Consider the following 16,946-nt stretch of genomic DNA (forward strand, 5'->3'; position numbering starts at 1 on the left):
GGTTAAATGTGCTATACAAATAAAATGACTTGACTTGACTTTTATAACTAAAATATAAAAATAAGATAATGGAAAAACAATGCTATATTATTATTAGTCATAATACAACATAATAGTAAAAACTTAAAAAAAAAAATAATAATAATCTTTATTCTTCTCATAAGGGGTTTTGAATAATAATAATCTTCCCGGGGTTGGGGCTCGTATGCGAGCGCCTGGTGGCCGGGCCTCCCCCCACGGGGTCCGGCCGGGCTCAGCCCGAAGGAGCGATGTGGGGCCGCCTTCCCGTGGGCTCACCACCTACAGGAGGGACCGTAAGGGGCCGGTGCTTAGACAATCGGGTGGCAGTCGAAGGCGGGGGCCTCGACAGCCCGATCCCTGGACACGGAAACTAGCTCTAGGGACGTGGAACGTCACCTCACTGGCGGGGAAGGAGCCCGAGATTGTGCGTGAGGTAGAGAGGTTCCGACTAGCGATAGTCGGACTCACCTCTACGCACAGCTTGGGCTCTGGTACCACACTCCTCGAGAGAGGATGGACTCTTCACCACTCTGGAGTTGCCCATGGTGAGAGGCGACGGGCTGGTGTGGGTTTGCTTATAGCCCCCCAGCTCAGCTGCCATGTGTTGGAGTTTACCCCGGTGAACGAGAGGGTTGCTTCCCTGCGCCTTCGGGTCGGGGATAGGTCTCTCACTGTCGTTTGTGCCTACGGGCCGAACGGCAATGCAGAGTACCCAGCCTTCTTGGAGTCTCTGGGAGGGGTGCTGGAAAGTGCTCCGACTGGGGACTCCGTCGTTTTACTGGGGGACTTCAACGCCCACGTGGGCAACGACAGTGACACCTGGAGGGGCGTGATTGGGAGGAACGGCCCCCCTGATCTGAACCCGAGCGGTGTTCAGTTATTGGACTTCTGTGCTAGTTACAGCTTGTCCATAACGAACACCATGTTCAAGCATAAGGGTGTCCATCAGTACACGTGGCACCAGGACACCCTAGGCCGTAGGTCGATGATCGACTTTGTGGTCGTTTCATCCGACCTCCGGCCGTATGTCTTGGACACTCGGGTGAAGAGAGGGGCGGAGCTGTCAACCGATCACCACCTGGTGGTGAGTTGGATCCGATGGCGGGGGAGGAAGCTGGACAGACTCGGCAAACCCAAACGTACTGTGAGGGTCTGCTGGGAACGTTTGGCCGAGTCTCCTGTCAGAGAGATCTTCAACTCCCACCTCCGGCAGAGCTTCGACTGGATCCCGAGGGAGGCTGGAGATATTGAGTCCGAGTGGACCATGTTCTCCACCTCCATTGTCGAAGCGGCCGCTCGGAGCTGTGGCCGTAAGGTTTCCGGTGCCTGTCGAGGCGGCAATCCCCGAACCCGGTGGTGGACACCGGAAGTAAGGGATGCCGTCAAGCTGAAGAAGGAGTCCTATCGGGCCTGGTTGGCTTGTGGGACTCCAGAGGCAGCTGACAGGTACCGGCAGGCCAAGCGGACTACAGCCCGGGTGGTTGTGGAGGCAAAAACTCGGGCCTGGGAGGAGTTCGGTGAGGCCATGGAGAAGGACTATCGGTCAGCCTCGAAGAGATTCTGGCAAACCGTCCGGCGCCTCAGGAGAGGGAAGCAGTGCCCTACCAACGCTGTTTACAGTAGAGGTGGGGAGCTGTTGACCTCAACTGGGGATGTCGTTGGACGGTGGAAGGAATACTTCGAGGATCTCCTCAATCCCGGTGTCACGTCTTCCATTGAGGAAGCAGAGGCTGAGGGCTCAGATGTGGACTCGTCCATAACCCAAGCTGAAGTCACCGAGGTAGTCAAGAAACTCCTCGGTGGCAAGGCACCGGGGGTGGATGAGATCCGCCCTGAGTACCTCAAGTCTCTGGATGTTGTGGGGCTGTCTTGGCTGACACGCCTCTGCAGCATCGCGTGGCAGTCGGGGACGGTGCCTCTGGGATGGCAGACCGGGGTGGTGGTCCCTCTTTTTAAGAAGGGGGACCGGAGGGTATGTTCCAACTACAGGGGGATCACACTTCTCAGCCTCCCTGGGAAAGTCTATGCCAGGGTACTGGAGAGGAGAATCCGGCCGATAGTAGAACCTCGGATTCAGGAGGAACAGTGTGGTTTTCGTCCAGGCCGTGGAACACTGGACCAGCTCTATACCCTCTACAGGGTGCTGGAGGGTTCATGGGAGTATGCCCAACCAGTCCACATGTGCTTTGTGGATTTGGAGAAGGCATTCGACTGTGTCCCTCGCGGCGGCCTGTGGAGGGTTCTCCGGGAGTATGGGGTCCGGGGCCCTTTGCTAAGGGCTATCCGGTCCCTGTACGAACGGAGCAGGAGCTTGGTTCGTATTGCCAGCTGTAAGTCAGACTTGTTCCCGGTGCGTGTTGGACTCCGGCAGGGCTGCCCTTTGTCGCCGGTTCTGTTCATGATTTTTATGGACAGAATTTCTAGGCGCAGCCAGGGGCCGGAGGGGGTCAGGTTTGGTGACAACACGATTTCGTCTCTGCTCTTTGCGGATGATGTTGTCGTATTGGCCTCATCAGGCCAGGACCTTCAGCATGCACTGGGACGGTTTGCAGCCGAGTGTGAAGCGGCTGGGATGAGAATCAGCACCTCCAAATCCGAGGCCATGGTCCTCAGTCGGAAAAGGGTGGCTTGCCCACTTCAGGTTGGTGGAGAGTTCCTGCCTCAAGTGGAGGAGTTTAAGTATCTTGGGGTCTTGTTCACGAGTGAGGGAAGGATGGAACGGGAGTTTGACAGACGGATCGGTGCAGCTTCTGCAGTAATGCGGTCGATGTACCGGTCTGTCGTGGTGAAGAAAGAGCTGAGCCGCAAGGCGAAGCTCTCGATTTACCGGTCAATCTACGTTCCTACTCTCACCTATGGTCATGAGCTTTGGGTCATGACCGAAAGGACAAGATCCCGGATACAGGCGGCCGAAATGTGCTTTCTCCGCAGGGTGGCTGGGCGATCCCTTAGAGATAGGGTGAGAAGCTCAGTCACCCGGGAGGAGCTCAGAGTAGAGCCGCTGCTCCTCCACATCGAGAGGGGTCAGCTGAGGTGGCTCGGGCATCTGTTCCGGATGCCTCCTGGACGCCTTCCCGGGAAGGTGTTCCGGGCACATCCCACTGGGAGGAGACCCCGGGGGAGACCTAGGACACGCTGGAGAGACTATGTCTCCCGGCTGGCCTGGGAACGCCTCGGTGTCCCCCCAGAAGAGCTGGAGGAAGTGTCTAGGGAGAGGGAAGTCTGGGGTTCTCTGCTTAGACTGCTGCCCCCGCGACCCGGCCCCGGATAAGCGGTAGAAGATGGATGGATGGATGGATGGAATAATAATCTTAAGAGACCCAAATGTAAAAATTTCACTTTTTCCCTTAATATCTTGTATAGTGATCTTTGTGATCTTGTAAAAATGATCTTTTTTAAAGGGATGTTTAGATATTTTAACTGGAAAATGCTAGAAGAATACTAATTTAAAACAGGATTTGTTTTTGCAATATACTGATAGAATTAAAAAAAAAGAAAAAGTTTTTCATATATTTTTGAGATCGAAATATAAAGAAGTGTAATGATAGTGAAAATAAAGTTCTATAGTTTTGTTATAATTTCAGTGTTCATAATAGAGCATGATAGCAAAACATTATACATTAATTTATACATTACTATAGATATTGTCTTTTTCCCAATATTTCTCTGTGTTTCTATTATTTCTTTATCCCTTAATATCTTGTGCAATAAATTGATCTTGTTATAATGATTTTAATATTTTAACTGGAAAAATATATAAAATGCTGGTTTAAATAAATATGCAATATACAATAGGTAGGTTTTTAAAGATATATTAAATATCATTTCATTAATTTAAAATACATCAGGTAAATACAACTTTCTAAAAAAAAAAAAAAAGTGACCCAGAAACTGTGAATGATTTTGTATTTTTTTTTCCCCAAAGAAAATTTAAACATAACCAAACATCGCATAATGAAATCAAATTGAGGCCATGGTTTTTACAATTTTGACTAAATTAATTTTCTTTATCATTCAACCCCCAAGTTAGACAAGTAATTAAGACAGTGGCTGCAAACACATGGCTTCAGTGCTGGGAAATCAGTTTCACACCATCTGGTCATGGGAACCAAATTGCAAATTATTTTGTTGCGTCCACCTCGTCTGGCTTGATGGTTTCCTGTTGCTTGATTCATGTAAAGTTCTCATTAAATGATATTGAAATAAATTGCGTCAGTAGCATATGAACCACACATCTGTGGATCTCAGTGAGTGAGGATGAAATAGTATACATTGGGAAAAATATTTATTTGATCCCCTGCTGATTTTGAAAGTTTGCCCACTTACGATATGACAATTAAATACAACAGATTTAAATCATTAAAGCCGCGATTTTAATATTAATACATGGGAATTCATATACATTTTCACTTTATGTTAGAATATTTACGTTTTTTTAGCTGCTAACACGTAAGTATTTGTACGTTTTACTGCTATAAATACGTCAAAGTTGTACGTTTTTATGTGCATGAAAACGTAACTAAATGTACGTGTGGTAGAACCACATTTAACATAAAATACACACGTATTCTCAAGAGATCACGTTGCACAAAGAAATGAAGGGTCTGTAATTTGATTAGATATTTTATTAGATACTCACTGAAATGCAAACCATTTTTTACCTTTATATAATGTTTTTTTTTATGGTTGATATTCTGTCTCTAAAAATTAAAGACCCTTCATTTCTTTGTAAGAGGGCAAAATATTTGTAATCAAAGAAATATTTTCCCCACTGTACACATTTGGTCTATAGCCTTTTTGTGTGGGATACAGCATCTGACTCCAACTTTCCCAACTGATACAGTTTTATTTATAGAGCAGTTCATTATTTTAGCTTAGTTTTAGTACATGATTAATCTTTTTCATGCTTTTGCTGTTCATCATTGTTCTTCTTTTTTTTTTGCAGATTCATCATGTATTAAAACCAAAGAAAACTACATTTTACTCTGTTTAGGACATTTTTGATTCTAATGGACTGTTGGATTTAATCGTATTTAATCAAAGCAGCTACTCAATTCACTAATAATAGTCTTTAATAATAAGCTCAGAAGCCATTCAGTGGTTAAAAAACACTGTCAGGAAACAGTTATAAACCAGTGACTACCAGAGTGACTAAAGCAGAGCTGTCATAACCCATCTGCTCATGTCTTGCATTTCATTACAACACTAACAAAGAGGATGTTTTGAATGCATTGGGCTTCCCCTACTCAAGATGATACATGAGAAATAGTGGGATTTTGTAGCAAACACAACTACAATAATGGATTACATGTGGACTATATTTGGGGCAGGATATTTGTACTGTACATATATCAAATTTTTATTTTTTGCTTAATTTAAATCTATAAACAATTAGAGTCTAAATAATGTTAGAGACAAACATGGCAGATATACTTTCTAAATGATAAAACAATTTTCACTTTATTCAAAAGAAAACAGTAACATTGATCTAACCATGAGTATGTAACGAAGAGCTGCACGTTGTCTGCTTTCTATGGTCTTACCACAAATACCATTATTGCAACTAGAGTTATTATGCAAGAGCTTAAGTAAGATGACCATTATAATACAATTTATTTTTACTTTAATTTTTTTGCTAGATTTCTTGCATTAATGATTATACGTATATACTTTGTGTAAATAATGTAAATCCAGGATTCATTAAATCTCAATAAATTAGAGTACTTCATAAGACATGTACTCGATACTTGGTGGGGGCTCCTTCTGCTTTAATTACTGCCTCAATTCGTCATGGCATGGAGGTGATCAGTTTGTGGCACTGCTGAGGTGGTATGGAAGCCCAGGTTTCTTTGACAGTGGCCTTCAGCTCATCTGCATTTTTTGGTCTCTTGTTTCTCATTTTCCTCTTGACAATAGCCCATAGATTCTCTCTGGGGTTCAGGTCTGGTGAGTTTACTGGCCAGTCAAGAACACCAACACCATGGTCATTTAACCAACTTTTGGTGCTTTTGGCAGTGTGGGCAGGTGCCAAATCCTGCTGGAAAATAAAATCAGCATCTTCAAAAAGCTGGACAGCAGAAGTAAGCATGAAGTGCTCCAAAATGTCTTGTGTCTCAATGCGACAAGGCGCAGTGCAAGTGTGTTTGCTAGTTTCAGTCCGGCGCTGTTCGCATTTTCCCGTCCAGCGCCACGTCGTTTAATTAGCAAAGGCATTTGCGCCCATTTGTGCAACCATGTGTGCTGGTCTAAAAAAATAGGTGTGTTCAGGCACATTGCTGGCGCATTGCTATTTTAAGGAGCTGAAAATAGACTACGCCATAGACCAAATCAAACCTGGTCTTAAGTCTGAAGTCAATGGTGCAATATTTTTTTGTTAAAGAGCGCGTTGGTAGAAAATGTGCCTCTGGGTGTGTCCACAGTGCGCGTTGACTTTGCTTATTACACACAGGGATGCGCATCACACAGACATGCCAAATATAAAAAAAGGATTACAGTGTAAAAGAATATTAGGCTACATAAATATAAAAATGTAATGATGGATAGTCATTGTGTGTATTAGAATTAGGCTACCTATTTGCAATTCAGACTATTACTACTTATAATGATGAATGAAATTCTACTTCATCCCACGCATTCTTCAACTCGCGAAGCTTTGGTGGATTCCTGCTTGATCCGCTTGCGCATTATAACTTCGCGCACGAGCAGATCGGTTTCTTCTCTTGAGAAGCGTTCAGCTTTTCGGCCAAAAAATCCGCCATGTAAATAGAGTTCCGGCATGGCGCTAGCGCATCTCGCTTTTAAAGGGAAATGGAGATGACACTCTGAATGGTTTATTGAACGTTACGCCCATTACTCATTAAGAGAATATGGACAACCCATTCCAAAAATGCGCCCCGGCGCGCAGACCGATTGTCCGTCCTTAAAATAGCAAAAGTGGATTTGGACACGTCCTGAGTGCATCTGCGCAGTGCGCTTTACACTTTGCGTTTAGATCGTTAAAATCGGGCCCTAGGATCTTGGTTTCCAAATGAAATACAAAACTTGCTCTCATCTGAAAAAAGATGTTGACTGTGGTTCAGGAGTGGTTTAACAACAGAAATAGACAACTGTAGCCAAATTCCTTGACACATCTGTATGCCTTGACCACACCATCAGTTCATTCCTTGTGAAGTTCACTCAAATTCTTGAATCAATTTTTCTTGACAATCTTCATAAGGCTGCGGTTCTCTCAGTTGGTTGTGCATCTTTTTCTTCAACACTTTTTACTTCCACTCAACTTTCTGTTAACATGCTTGGATACAGCACTCTATGAACAGCCAGCTTCTTTGGCAATGAATGTTTGTGGCTTACCCTCCTTGTGAAGGGTGTCAATGATTGTCTTCACTCCATGATTGTGCAGCCTAGTGAATCAAACCATTTTGAACGCTCAGGAAACCTTTGCAGGTGTTTTGAGTTGATTAGCTGATTGGCATGTCACCATATTCCAATTTGTTTAGATAGTGAATTGGTGGGTTTTTGTTAAATATGAGCGAAAACCATCACAATTTAAAGAACCAAAGAATTAAACTACTTCAGTCTGTGTGATAAGAAATAAATGAACTTTTCCATGATTCTAATTTATTGAGATGCTCCTATATATATATATATATATATATATATATATATAGGTGTGTGTGTGTTTTAAATTAAATTAAGTTAATGTGACAGTTTTAAATATATATAACAGTGCATAGAGACAAACTATGAAACCAAGTTTTAATCTCTTCTATAGAAAGTTTATTTGATTATTTATTTGATTGTTAATGTGACAGTGTTAAACGTGTGTGTGTGTGTGTGTTTGTGTGTGTGTACAGTATACTGTATTTTTATTATCAGCTACGTAATGCAGAAATGTATTGGGGGTCCCTTGGTTGGTTGAGAGTTGACCACTCCTAGTGTAAATATTTTGTCATATTTATTATTATGTCATTCCCTGATTTTGTTTCCTGTGACTCAATCTCGTGTTGCACAATCTGTCCGTCTTTGGTGTATATAAGAGGGGAGCAAAACACAGACTGCATCAGTTTCTTGAAAGAGAAGCAACATGAAGAGCTACTACAAGCTGTGCGTTCTTATCGCTCTGCTGGTTTCTGGTTACACCAGCCCTATAGCGCCACCTGCTGATAAAGACAAAGAGAGCATCGCAGTGGTAATTTACACGCTTTAAACTACTTTGACAATGCTGTTAGATACAGAATGTAAACTAACGTTGATCTTCTTTTTTTCAGAATTACCTGACTCAGTTATATGGCCTGCCAAAGCAGACCAATTCTGATGCTGAAAAACGCTCCAGTGCCATAAATCTGAGGTTGAAAGAGATGCAGCAGTTCTTTAAACTCAAGGTGACAGGGAAGCTGGATGAGGAGACGCTGGATGTGATGAAGAAGCCACGCTGCGGGGTTCCAGACGTTGCAGCGTACTCCACTTTTCAAGGGGACTACAAGTGGAAAAAACATGATCTGACCTACAGGTGAGACCTGCTAACAGACAAAAATGTTTAAGACAAAACTGAATAAAAAGGACTTGTAACATTTATGTTGCTGTCTTTTTTTTTACCAGGATTGAGAACTACACCCCTGACATGTCTGTAGCTGAGGTGGATGATTCCATTAAAAGGGCCCTGAAAGTGTGGGCAGATGTGACTCCTCTGAGATTCACACGTATCTACAGCGGCACAGCTGACATCATGATCTCCTTTTCTGTTAGAGGTCAGTTTTTAAAACTAAACTGCAAAACTTCCTGTTTTTAATGAGTATTTTTATCTGGTTTTCCATATAAAATATTTTAAAAAAGCATTTTAAATTTAATGTTTTACAGTATATAAGAAATTAAAACTTGTTTTTAGTGCAAGTGTGTTTTGTCTTTCTGCACTGGCAGATTATTTTGTGTACAAACAGTGCATAGAGACAAACTATGAAATCAAGTTTTAATCTTTTCCATAGAAGGTTTATTTGATTTTTGTTTTTTATATTTTAAGTTGAAATCTATACAAAAGTAAAGAGAAATAAAAGATAGATTTAAAAAAAAAGATATTTCATGTATTTGTAACATTGAAACATAATGTGGCGATTATGAAAAATAATTTTTATTTTTATTTTTGTTTCATTTTCATTTTCGTGTCAAATATATTTTTGTAAAAATATTGTGTATTAAAATGCATATTAATTATATAGTGTTTTAATTATTTTTTAAGTATATCATATTTATTAATTAGGGCCTTTATATAATTATACATATGCATTTGCCAAGCTCAGGTGGTTATTGTCAAACATTTTTCCTATATTTTATTTTTACGTTTTAATTTTTATATATATATGTAGAGAGAGAAAGAGAGAGAGAGAGAGAGAGAGAGAGAGAGAGAGAGAGAGAGAGAGAGAAAGTTTAAACAACAAATCTCTTCTTCTTTCCAGATCATCGTGATGGATACCCCTTTGACGGGCCAAATGGTTTTCTGGCTCACGCTTTCCCTCCATTTGAAGGCATCGGTGGTGATGCCCATTTTGACGATGATGAGAAGTTTGTCTACAGATCTCATCAAGGTGAGGGCAGATTACTTTTGAAACATCTCCAGTTTGTACCAATGCACGAAAGAAAACCCCAGCTGTTTTAACATTCCCACTTATTCCTCAGGTTACAATTTGTTCCTGGTGGCTGCCCATGAGTTCGGACACTCTCTTGGGCTCGAACATTCCCAGGATCCGGGTGCACTGATGTATCCCACCTACGTTTACAGAGACATCGATACCTTTGTCCTCCCTAAAGATGATGTCGACGGAATCCAGTATCTTTATGGTAAACCAATCAGATACATCAATGATGGTTTGAAAAGACGCTAAAAGTGGTGTTTCTAATAATTGAACTTTTTTATCAAACAGGCCCAAACTCTGATGGAACAGGTCCAAAACCCACACCACCAGTTACCCCAAACAAATGTGATCCCAAACTGGTCCTGGATGCTGTCACCATGCTCCGCGGAGAGATCATGTTCTTCAAAGGAAGGTAAAGAGACAGAAATGCCTGTAACATGTCCTCATGAGCTGTGACGAGTCATCTCTGACCCGTCGTTATATCTGGCTTTATTTGCAGCTTTTTCTGGCGCAGTTATCCTCTGAGTAGAAACGTTGAACAGCATCTCATCACAAGCTTCTGGCCTGAGATTCCAGATCATATCGATGCAGCATTCGAGAGTCCATTGGAGGACAAAGTCTTCATTATCAAAGGTAAAAACCATATGAATAGAAATGACAGAACTCTTAAAATGTTTTTTTTAATTATTATTTTATTATTTATTTATTTATAGCAATGCCATAGAAGTAAAGTTTTAGGTTCCTCAAAGAACCTTTCAGTGAGAAACTTTAACATTCATAGGACTTTTCCAATGCATTAAAGATTCTTCATAGTGGAAAAAGGTTATTTACTGTTTTTCACACCAAGGAAAACTGTTCACTGACAAGTTCTTTTGTGAAAACTTCCAAGAGTGCATGTATGTTAAAGGTTCTTCGTGGAATCATAGATGCCAATAAAGAATGCTTATTTTTAAGAGTGAAGATAACTATGTTATATGAGACATGAAATATAATTAGAAAATGTTGTCACACCTCAGGTGAGAAGGTGTGGGCTCTCTATGGCTACGATGTGGCACAGGGATATCCCAAGAGTCTCAGCATGTTCCGTTTGCCAAAAAAAGTGAAGAAAGTCGACGCAGTCCTCTACGATGAGACCAGCTACAAAATCCTGTTTTTCGTTAACAACAAGATTTATAGGTCAGTAAATCACTTAGTCTGATTGAGTTGGTCATCTTTTTCAAGAACCTTCAATTAACATGATTTATTTTGCACAGTTACAATGAGGAACAACACAGAGTAGAGAAAGGTTATCCTAAACTGGTGGAAGACGTTTTCCCTGGAATGACTGGCAAGGTGACCGCTGCCTTCCAGTATAAAGGTATTTAAAGTGACTTACAAACCATAAAGTCTAAAGTAAAATCCTGTCTAACACGGTCTTTCATGATCATTTTTAGGTTTCAACTATCTCTTCAGTGGATCAGAGATGTTTGAGTTTGGCGCCTACAACAAAAAGCTGCTCCGTGTTCTCAACAATAATTATTTCCTGCCTTGTTAGTCAGTTAAAGTTGAGTTTCTCTTTAAAGCTCAGCAAACTACTGCCTGCATGAAGGAGAATCTGACCTGTCAGTGTTTTAAAGTAAATTATTAATGTATTAATTGTATAACTTATTTTACAGTAAAGTATTATTTGCAACACAAGAACAAAACAAAACATATCCTATGATTGATGCAATTTAAAAATAAAGAGCAGTTTGATGAAATATCTGTTTGTTTTTGGGTTTGTTTATTAACCAGCTTGACACCAAATATAGGAGGGTTATTCCGTGTTCAGAGCCAAATTATTGTAAAATGGCATCATCATAATGTTATTTTTACACAGAGATTAGTAGGTCTGTTAGTAAAACCTGTTGACTTTATTAATTGTAGTGACCATTCAAAAATGGGGTAAAAGCAGTTTTCATGTTTATATTCCTGTAACTGAAGAAGTATTAAAGATATCTTAATGCCCTTTTAGATATTTGGTATTAACAAACATTCCTTTTGGCATCTTCATATTTAAGGCACTATATGGTTCGCTTCCAGAGATTTAGGGATCTCAGTATGGATCACAGTATATATATGTATAAGTGCTGTCAATTGATTAATCATGATTAATAATAATAATAATAATACATTTTATTTATAACACACTTTACATCAGAGATCTTAAAGCGCTACCGGTAAAAGAAAAAACTTTGCTAAAAAGAAATGTCTTAAGGCCTTTTTTAAAACAGTGAGTGGATTGAGGTGCCCTCAAGGAGTCAGGGAGGGCATTCCACAGATGTGGGGCAACAGTACAAAAGGCCCTATCTCCTATTGTCCTGAGTCTGGTTCTGTGTATGTGGAGGAGGTTTGAGTGAGCGGAACTGAGGGAACGGGTTGTGCTTTGTGGGTTGATAAGTTCTTTGAGGTAGGGGGGGGGGCATGTCCATGGATGCATTGATGTGTTAGGAGTGAAACCTTGTACTCAATCCTGGTGGAGATAGGAAGCCAGTGGAGTGAGTGAAGAATTGGGGTAATGTGCTCATGTTTCCGCACTCTCATCAGGATCCTAGCTACAGAGTTTTGGATGTACTGAAGCCTCTGCAGACTCTTTTCCAATGAGAAGTGCATTGCAGTAGTCCAGTCTGGAAGAGACAAAGGCATGAACCAGCTTTTCGGGATCTCAGAGGGTGAGAATGGGCGGAGTTTGGAGATGTTACGGAGGTGGTAGAAAGAGGTCTTGCATATGTGATTCATACAAGCTTTAAACGTGAGTTGGGAGTCCATTTTTACACCAAGATTTGTGACTGTTGATGAGGGGAATATTGGTTCCAGAAAAGGTGATTGTGGTTATGGATGATGATTTGATCTGGTGAGAAGTGCCAACCAGGATGGCTTCGGTTTTCGAGCTATTGTGTTGAAGGAAGTTGTGCTAAATTCATACCTTTATCTCCTCCAGACAGGTGCTGAGTTTTGATGGGGATGACTGTGAGGGTGTGGTTTCAGCTGTGGCATGTACATAGAGCTGTATGTCATTGGCGTAGCAGTGAAATGAAATTTTGTGGCGGCTGATGATTTGGCCAAGGGGAGTGAAGTAGAGAATGAAGAGGATGGAGCCAAGGACTGACCCCTGGGGAACACAGCAAGTAACTGTGTGTCGATTTGATTTGGAGTGGCCCAGGGAGATGTATCTTGTCCGGTTTGTGAGGTATGATCTGAACCAACTGAGGGCAATGTCATTTTGTCCAATAGTGAGGTGGAACTGGTTTAAAAGAATGCCATGGTTGACAGTTTCAAATGCAGCAGAAAGGTCCAGGAGGATGAGGAGGGAGGGAGAGCCAGCATCAGATGATATAAGGAGTTCGTTTGTGACTCTTGAAACCTGACTGGAATTTTTCAAATAGGTTATTATGTTTGAGGTGGTCCTGAAGATGGGTGGCAACTGCTTTCTCAAGTTTTTTTTTTAATATGAAGGGGAGATTGGAGATGGGCCTATAGTTGGATAGGACTTCCGGATCAAGAGTGGGTTTTTTGAGCAGTGGTGTAATAATGGCATTTTTTAAGACAGGGGCAATGTGACCAGTTTTGAGGGAATAATTGCATCCAAAATAAAAGTCTTCATTTATATAATATATCTGTGTGTACTGTGTTTATTTATTATGTATATATAAATAGTAAAATATTATATATTCTGTTCATATATATATATATATATATATATATATATATATATATATATATATATATATATATATATATATATATATATATATATATAAATTGTATGAATATATATATATAGACATGTAAATATTCTAAACATTTGTACTGTATGTGTTTGTATTTATATATACATAATAAATATACACAGTACACACACATATTATGTAAACAAAAGCTTTTATTTTGGATACAATTAATCGTGATTAATTGATTGACAGTACTTGACAATGGAGACTCAAAAAGAAAAGTTTATTAAGACTAGAATATAAAATCATATTGCAATATCTTTAATACTTCTTGAGTTAGGCACGCAATCCTTGGAAAAAAATAATTTTTCTGGCACTCAAGCACGTATGTTCAATGCTGTTGTTTTGTCACAAGTAAACAAGATGCATCTCTTGTTTCAGACCTTTTCACAGTTTTAAGGAAATGCCTTCTGGGAGGGGGGCGATCTGTCACACCCCTGTGGACTGTTGATTGTGGTTTCTCCCTCTGTGTCCATATTTGGTCGTTCCTGTTTTCATTATTAGTTAATCACCTCATTGTGCTCACCTGCACCTTATCTGTGCTATATTAGTCCTTGTCTCTTGTGTTCTAGCTTGTTGGTTATTAAGTTTATTGTTAATGTGTATGTCTATTCATGCCTGACTCTCTGTGGCTTTTTAAAGATTTTGTTCTATTATCATCATCTTCATCCTTGTTTGTTCCCCCGTGAACCAAACTGTGACAATATGGACCACTTTCATAATAGTTTTATGGTGCTTATGGATTATATATTTTTTTTAAGTTTGATAGTCTCAGTCATCATTGGTATATTAATTATGAATAATGCTCCTTTATCTGACCATAAAGAGTGACAATGGCTGGCCTTACCTGTAGACTTTACATAATACCTCAACCACACCTCACTCTCTTTGTGCAAAAATGTACATTTTGTTTTCTAAACTTTTCCCATTTTAAAAATGAACAAAGACATCTTAAAGACAACATACTGTATTTCATTTTATCTAGTATGAATTAGCTGGGTTATGTATCTATGTAGCTGATTTAAGAAATATAACCAAATATTAATACCATGTTGCTCTTGTCTGTTTATATTACATACAAATTTGGAAATATTGCTGTTAAAGGTCTGTGGATGAGAAATTATACAGGTATCTGGGCGAAGAAGTCAAGTTTTGTCAGGAAAGTTGAAAATCCTGTTATTATTGTCTTGCCAGTCAACTTGTTGGTTTAGTCACAGAAGCTTATAATTTCAGATGTGGCTCAACACCTCACAGTTTTAAGAGTATATAAGTTGTCATCAGACATTGATTAATCAGAAGCTAAGCACACGAGCAGAAGAAGCAGTTCACAACATGAGGATTCACCATCAGCTGTGTTTTCATGCAAGTCTGGTGCTTGTTATTTATGCCGTTCCGATTTCACAGCCCGCAACTGATTATGAAATTGAAATTGAATCTGAAAAATTGCAAAGGTTTGTTTTTATATTACACTTGCTTGTCCCTGGTCATATTTCAAATTCTTCTGATAATTCCTTGTTTTTTAAAAGGTCCAGATCCACCAGTCTGGCTGCCGGATCCACTGCCTGAAAAGCTGAAAGAGATGTAGAAATTTTTTGGGCTTATTGTCACTGGAACACTAGACAAAGATACACTGGAGGTGATGAGGAAGTCCCGTTGTGGAGTTCCAGATGTTGATGAGTTCTTAATGTTTGGAAAAACAACAACCAAATGGCAGAGCACACATCTCACTTACGGTGAGTGTGTGTGATAACAATTACAAGCCAAAGTTAAAAAAGAAGATCCAGAGAATGATCTTTTTCCTCAGGATCGTGAACTACACCCCTGACATGTCAGTAGCTGAAGTGGATGAATCCATGGAGAAAGCCCTGTAGGTCTGGGCCAAAGTCACTCCAATGAAATTAACTCATTTTTACAGCGGCACAGCTGACATCATGATCTCATTTGCTACAAAGGGTAAGTTTTAATCTATCAATTCATCTGTGATGAATAGCTTAGTATATAATAATATAAATAACGTGAAACATTGTTCAGTAAAAGAATTATGGCAGCTAGGGCATTGAATCTTTGGGCTGAATCAATTCCATTCACAGGGTTCTGATTCAATTAAAAAAAGACATTTTGGAAAAGCAGAACATTAATTTTGATGCATAATTTAGTGTTATTAAAATATGTTTTTACAATTCTATACATATTTGCCGGAATGTAACTGAGAAAAGACAATTAAATTTGTCTAATTAAAGTGTTCAATGTTTTCTTGGAAAATCTTGAACCCTTTAGCACCATAATCAGCTCAAATTTGGAATGTGTTATTACAACCTGAGATTGTTTTATTATTGGGAGATACAAGGGTCTATATTATTTACTATTGGAGAAAATGTAATGGCCATCTTGAATCACATGTGTCTTGATAACCAGTGACATTACATCCTTGACTTCACTGAATTTCAGAGTTGAGCAACAGTCAATCAGTGTTTACAGATACTATGGAAATGCAGAAAATTCTGCACGTTAATGAGCCTCCCTATGTCCTAGAAGTGTGTTCTTTTAAGGGTGTAGGGCATTACTGTCTCTGTCACTTCAAGTGTTTGGAATTCCCTTGGCAAAGTATGCAGCATTCAGCACTCCATAAGGTGTTGCAAATAAATATTTCCTCTTATTATTTTATTCAAATATTGTCTAATTGTGTCTTATTTACTTTTAAACTTTTTCAAATAAAACTTGCTTAACCAGCTTAAATCATACTTCTATCTCTGAAAAAAATATTTTATATTACATAAAAATAAAGACAAATTGAATTAACCTATTCTACTTACATTTGGATGTGAAGTCGAAATCAACCCCAACTTTGTTTTAGTAGGCATTGCAAGATCTTCTAACCGAAGATCACTTGATCATAAATGGAAATCACTTCCGTGTAGTGACCATTGCATGCTCCCTTCACTAATGGACTTCTGGAAACGCTTTTCCTGAAGGGATTCAGTTGTTCACTTTCCCTACAAATGGTGCCCTCTTCCCGAAGTGCCCTTCAAGGGAGCAAAAAAGCTGCTGTAAAGACCTACCAGTCGCAAAAAGTCTTGACTTCTCTTATAAAACGTCTATTTACATTTTTTTTTTCTATGTAAGCTCTGAAAAAATAATTAATTTCAAAACTATTGTTTAAAGTGATTGTATTTATGGGTTTATGCTTGGCTCCTTAATTGCTGCTTCTATATTTATAGAAGAAAACTAGTAAATCATTATAGTAGAGTATAAGTTCTTTTGATTTAATTCTAAAGAGAATCTATAGCTGTCACAGTTCATGAATTCGCTGTCTCTCTCTCGTCTCTCTCAGGTTTGTGTCTGTGGGCGTGGTCTGTAATCACGCCTGATCAGCAGCACCAGCTGTTACCTATCGTTTGTGTCTATTTAAGTGCATTATCTCATGTGTCTCATGTTGTCAGATCATTGTGGTTCTCCGATGTGTTCCCTTTTTTTACCTGTGGCATTTATGGATCGTGGATTCCCCCTCTGTTCTTCGTCTTGCAGGCGCAACCAGCTGGGGCGATTTTGC

At 39.9% G+C, this 16,946-nt stretch overlaps 1 protein-coding gene across 1 annotated transcript; it reads left to right on the top strand.

The window, feature by feature from the left end:
- Positions 1-8,051: 8,051 nt before the first annotated feature.
- mmp13a (matrix metallopeptidase 13a) lies at positions 8,052-11,387 on the top strand. The gene is made up of 10 exons (XM_059539197.1): positions 8,052-8,209; positions 8,289-8,530; positions 8,620-8,768; positions 9,471-9,599; positions 9,691-9,852; positions 9,936-10,059; positions 10,147-10,280; positions 10,664-10,823; positions 10,901-11,004; positions 11,081-11,387. The coding sequence occupies exons 1-10, from the start codon at positions 8,105-8,107 to the stop codon at positions 11,179-11,181; spliced, it is 1,410 nt and encodes a 469-aa protein (XP_059395180.1). The 5' UTR covers positions 8,052-8,104; the 3' UTR covers positions 11,182-11,387.
- The last annotated feature ends 5,559 nt before the right edge of the window (positions 11,388-16,946 follow it).

This window comes from Carassius carassius, chromosome 45 (assembly GCF_963082965.1).
Source record: "Carassius carassius chromosome 45, fCarCar2.1, whole genome shotgun sequence".
Lineage (NCBI taxonomy): Eukaryota > Metazoa > Chordata > Actinopteri > Cypriniformes > Cyprinidae > Carassius > Carassius carassius.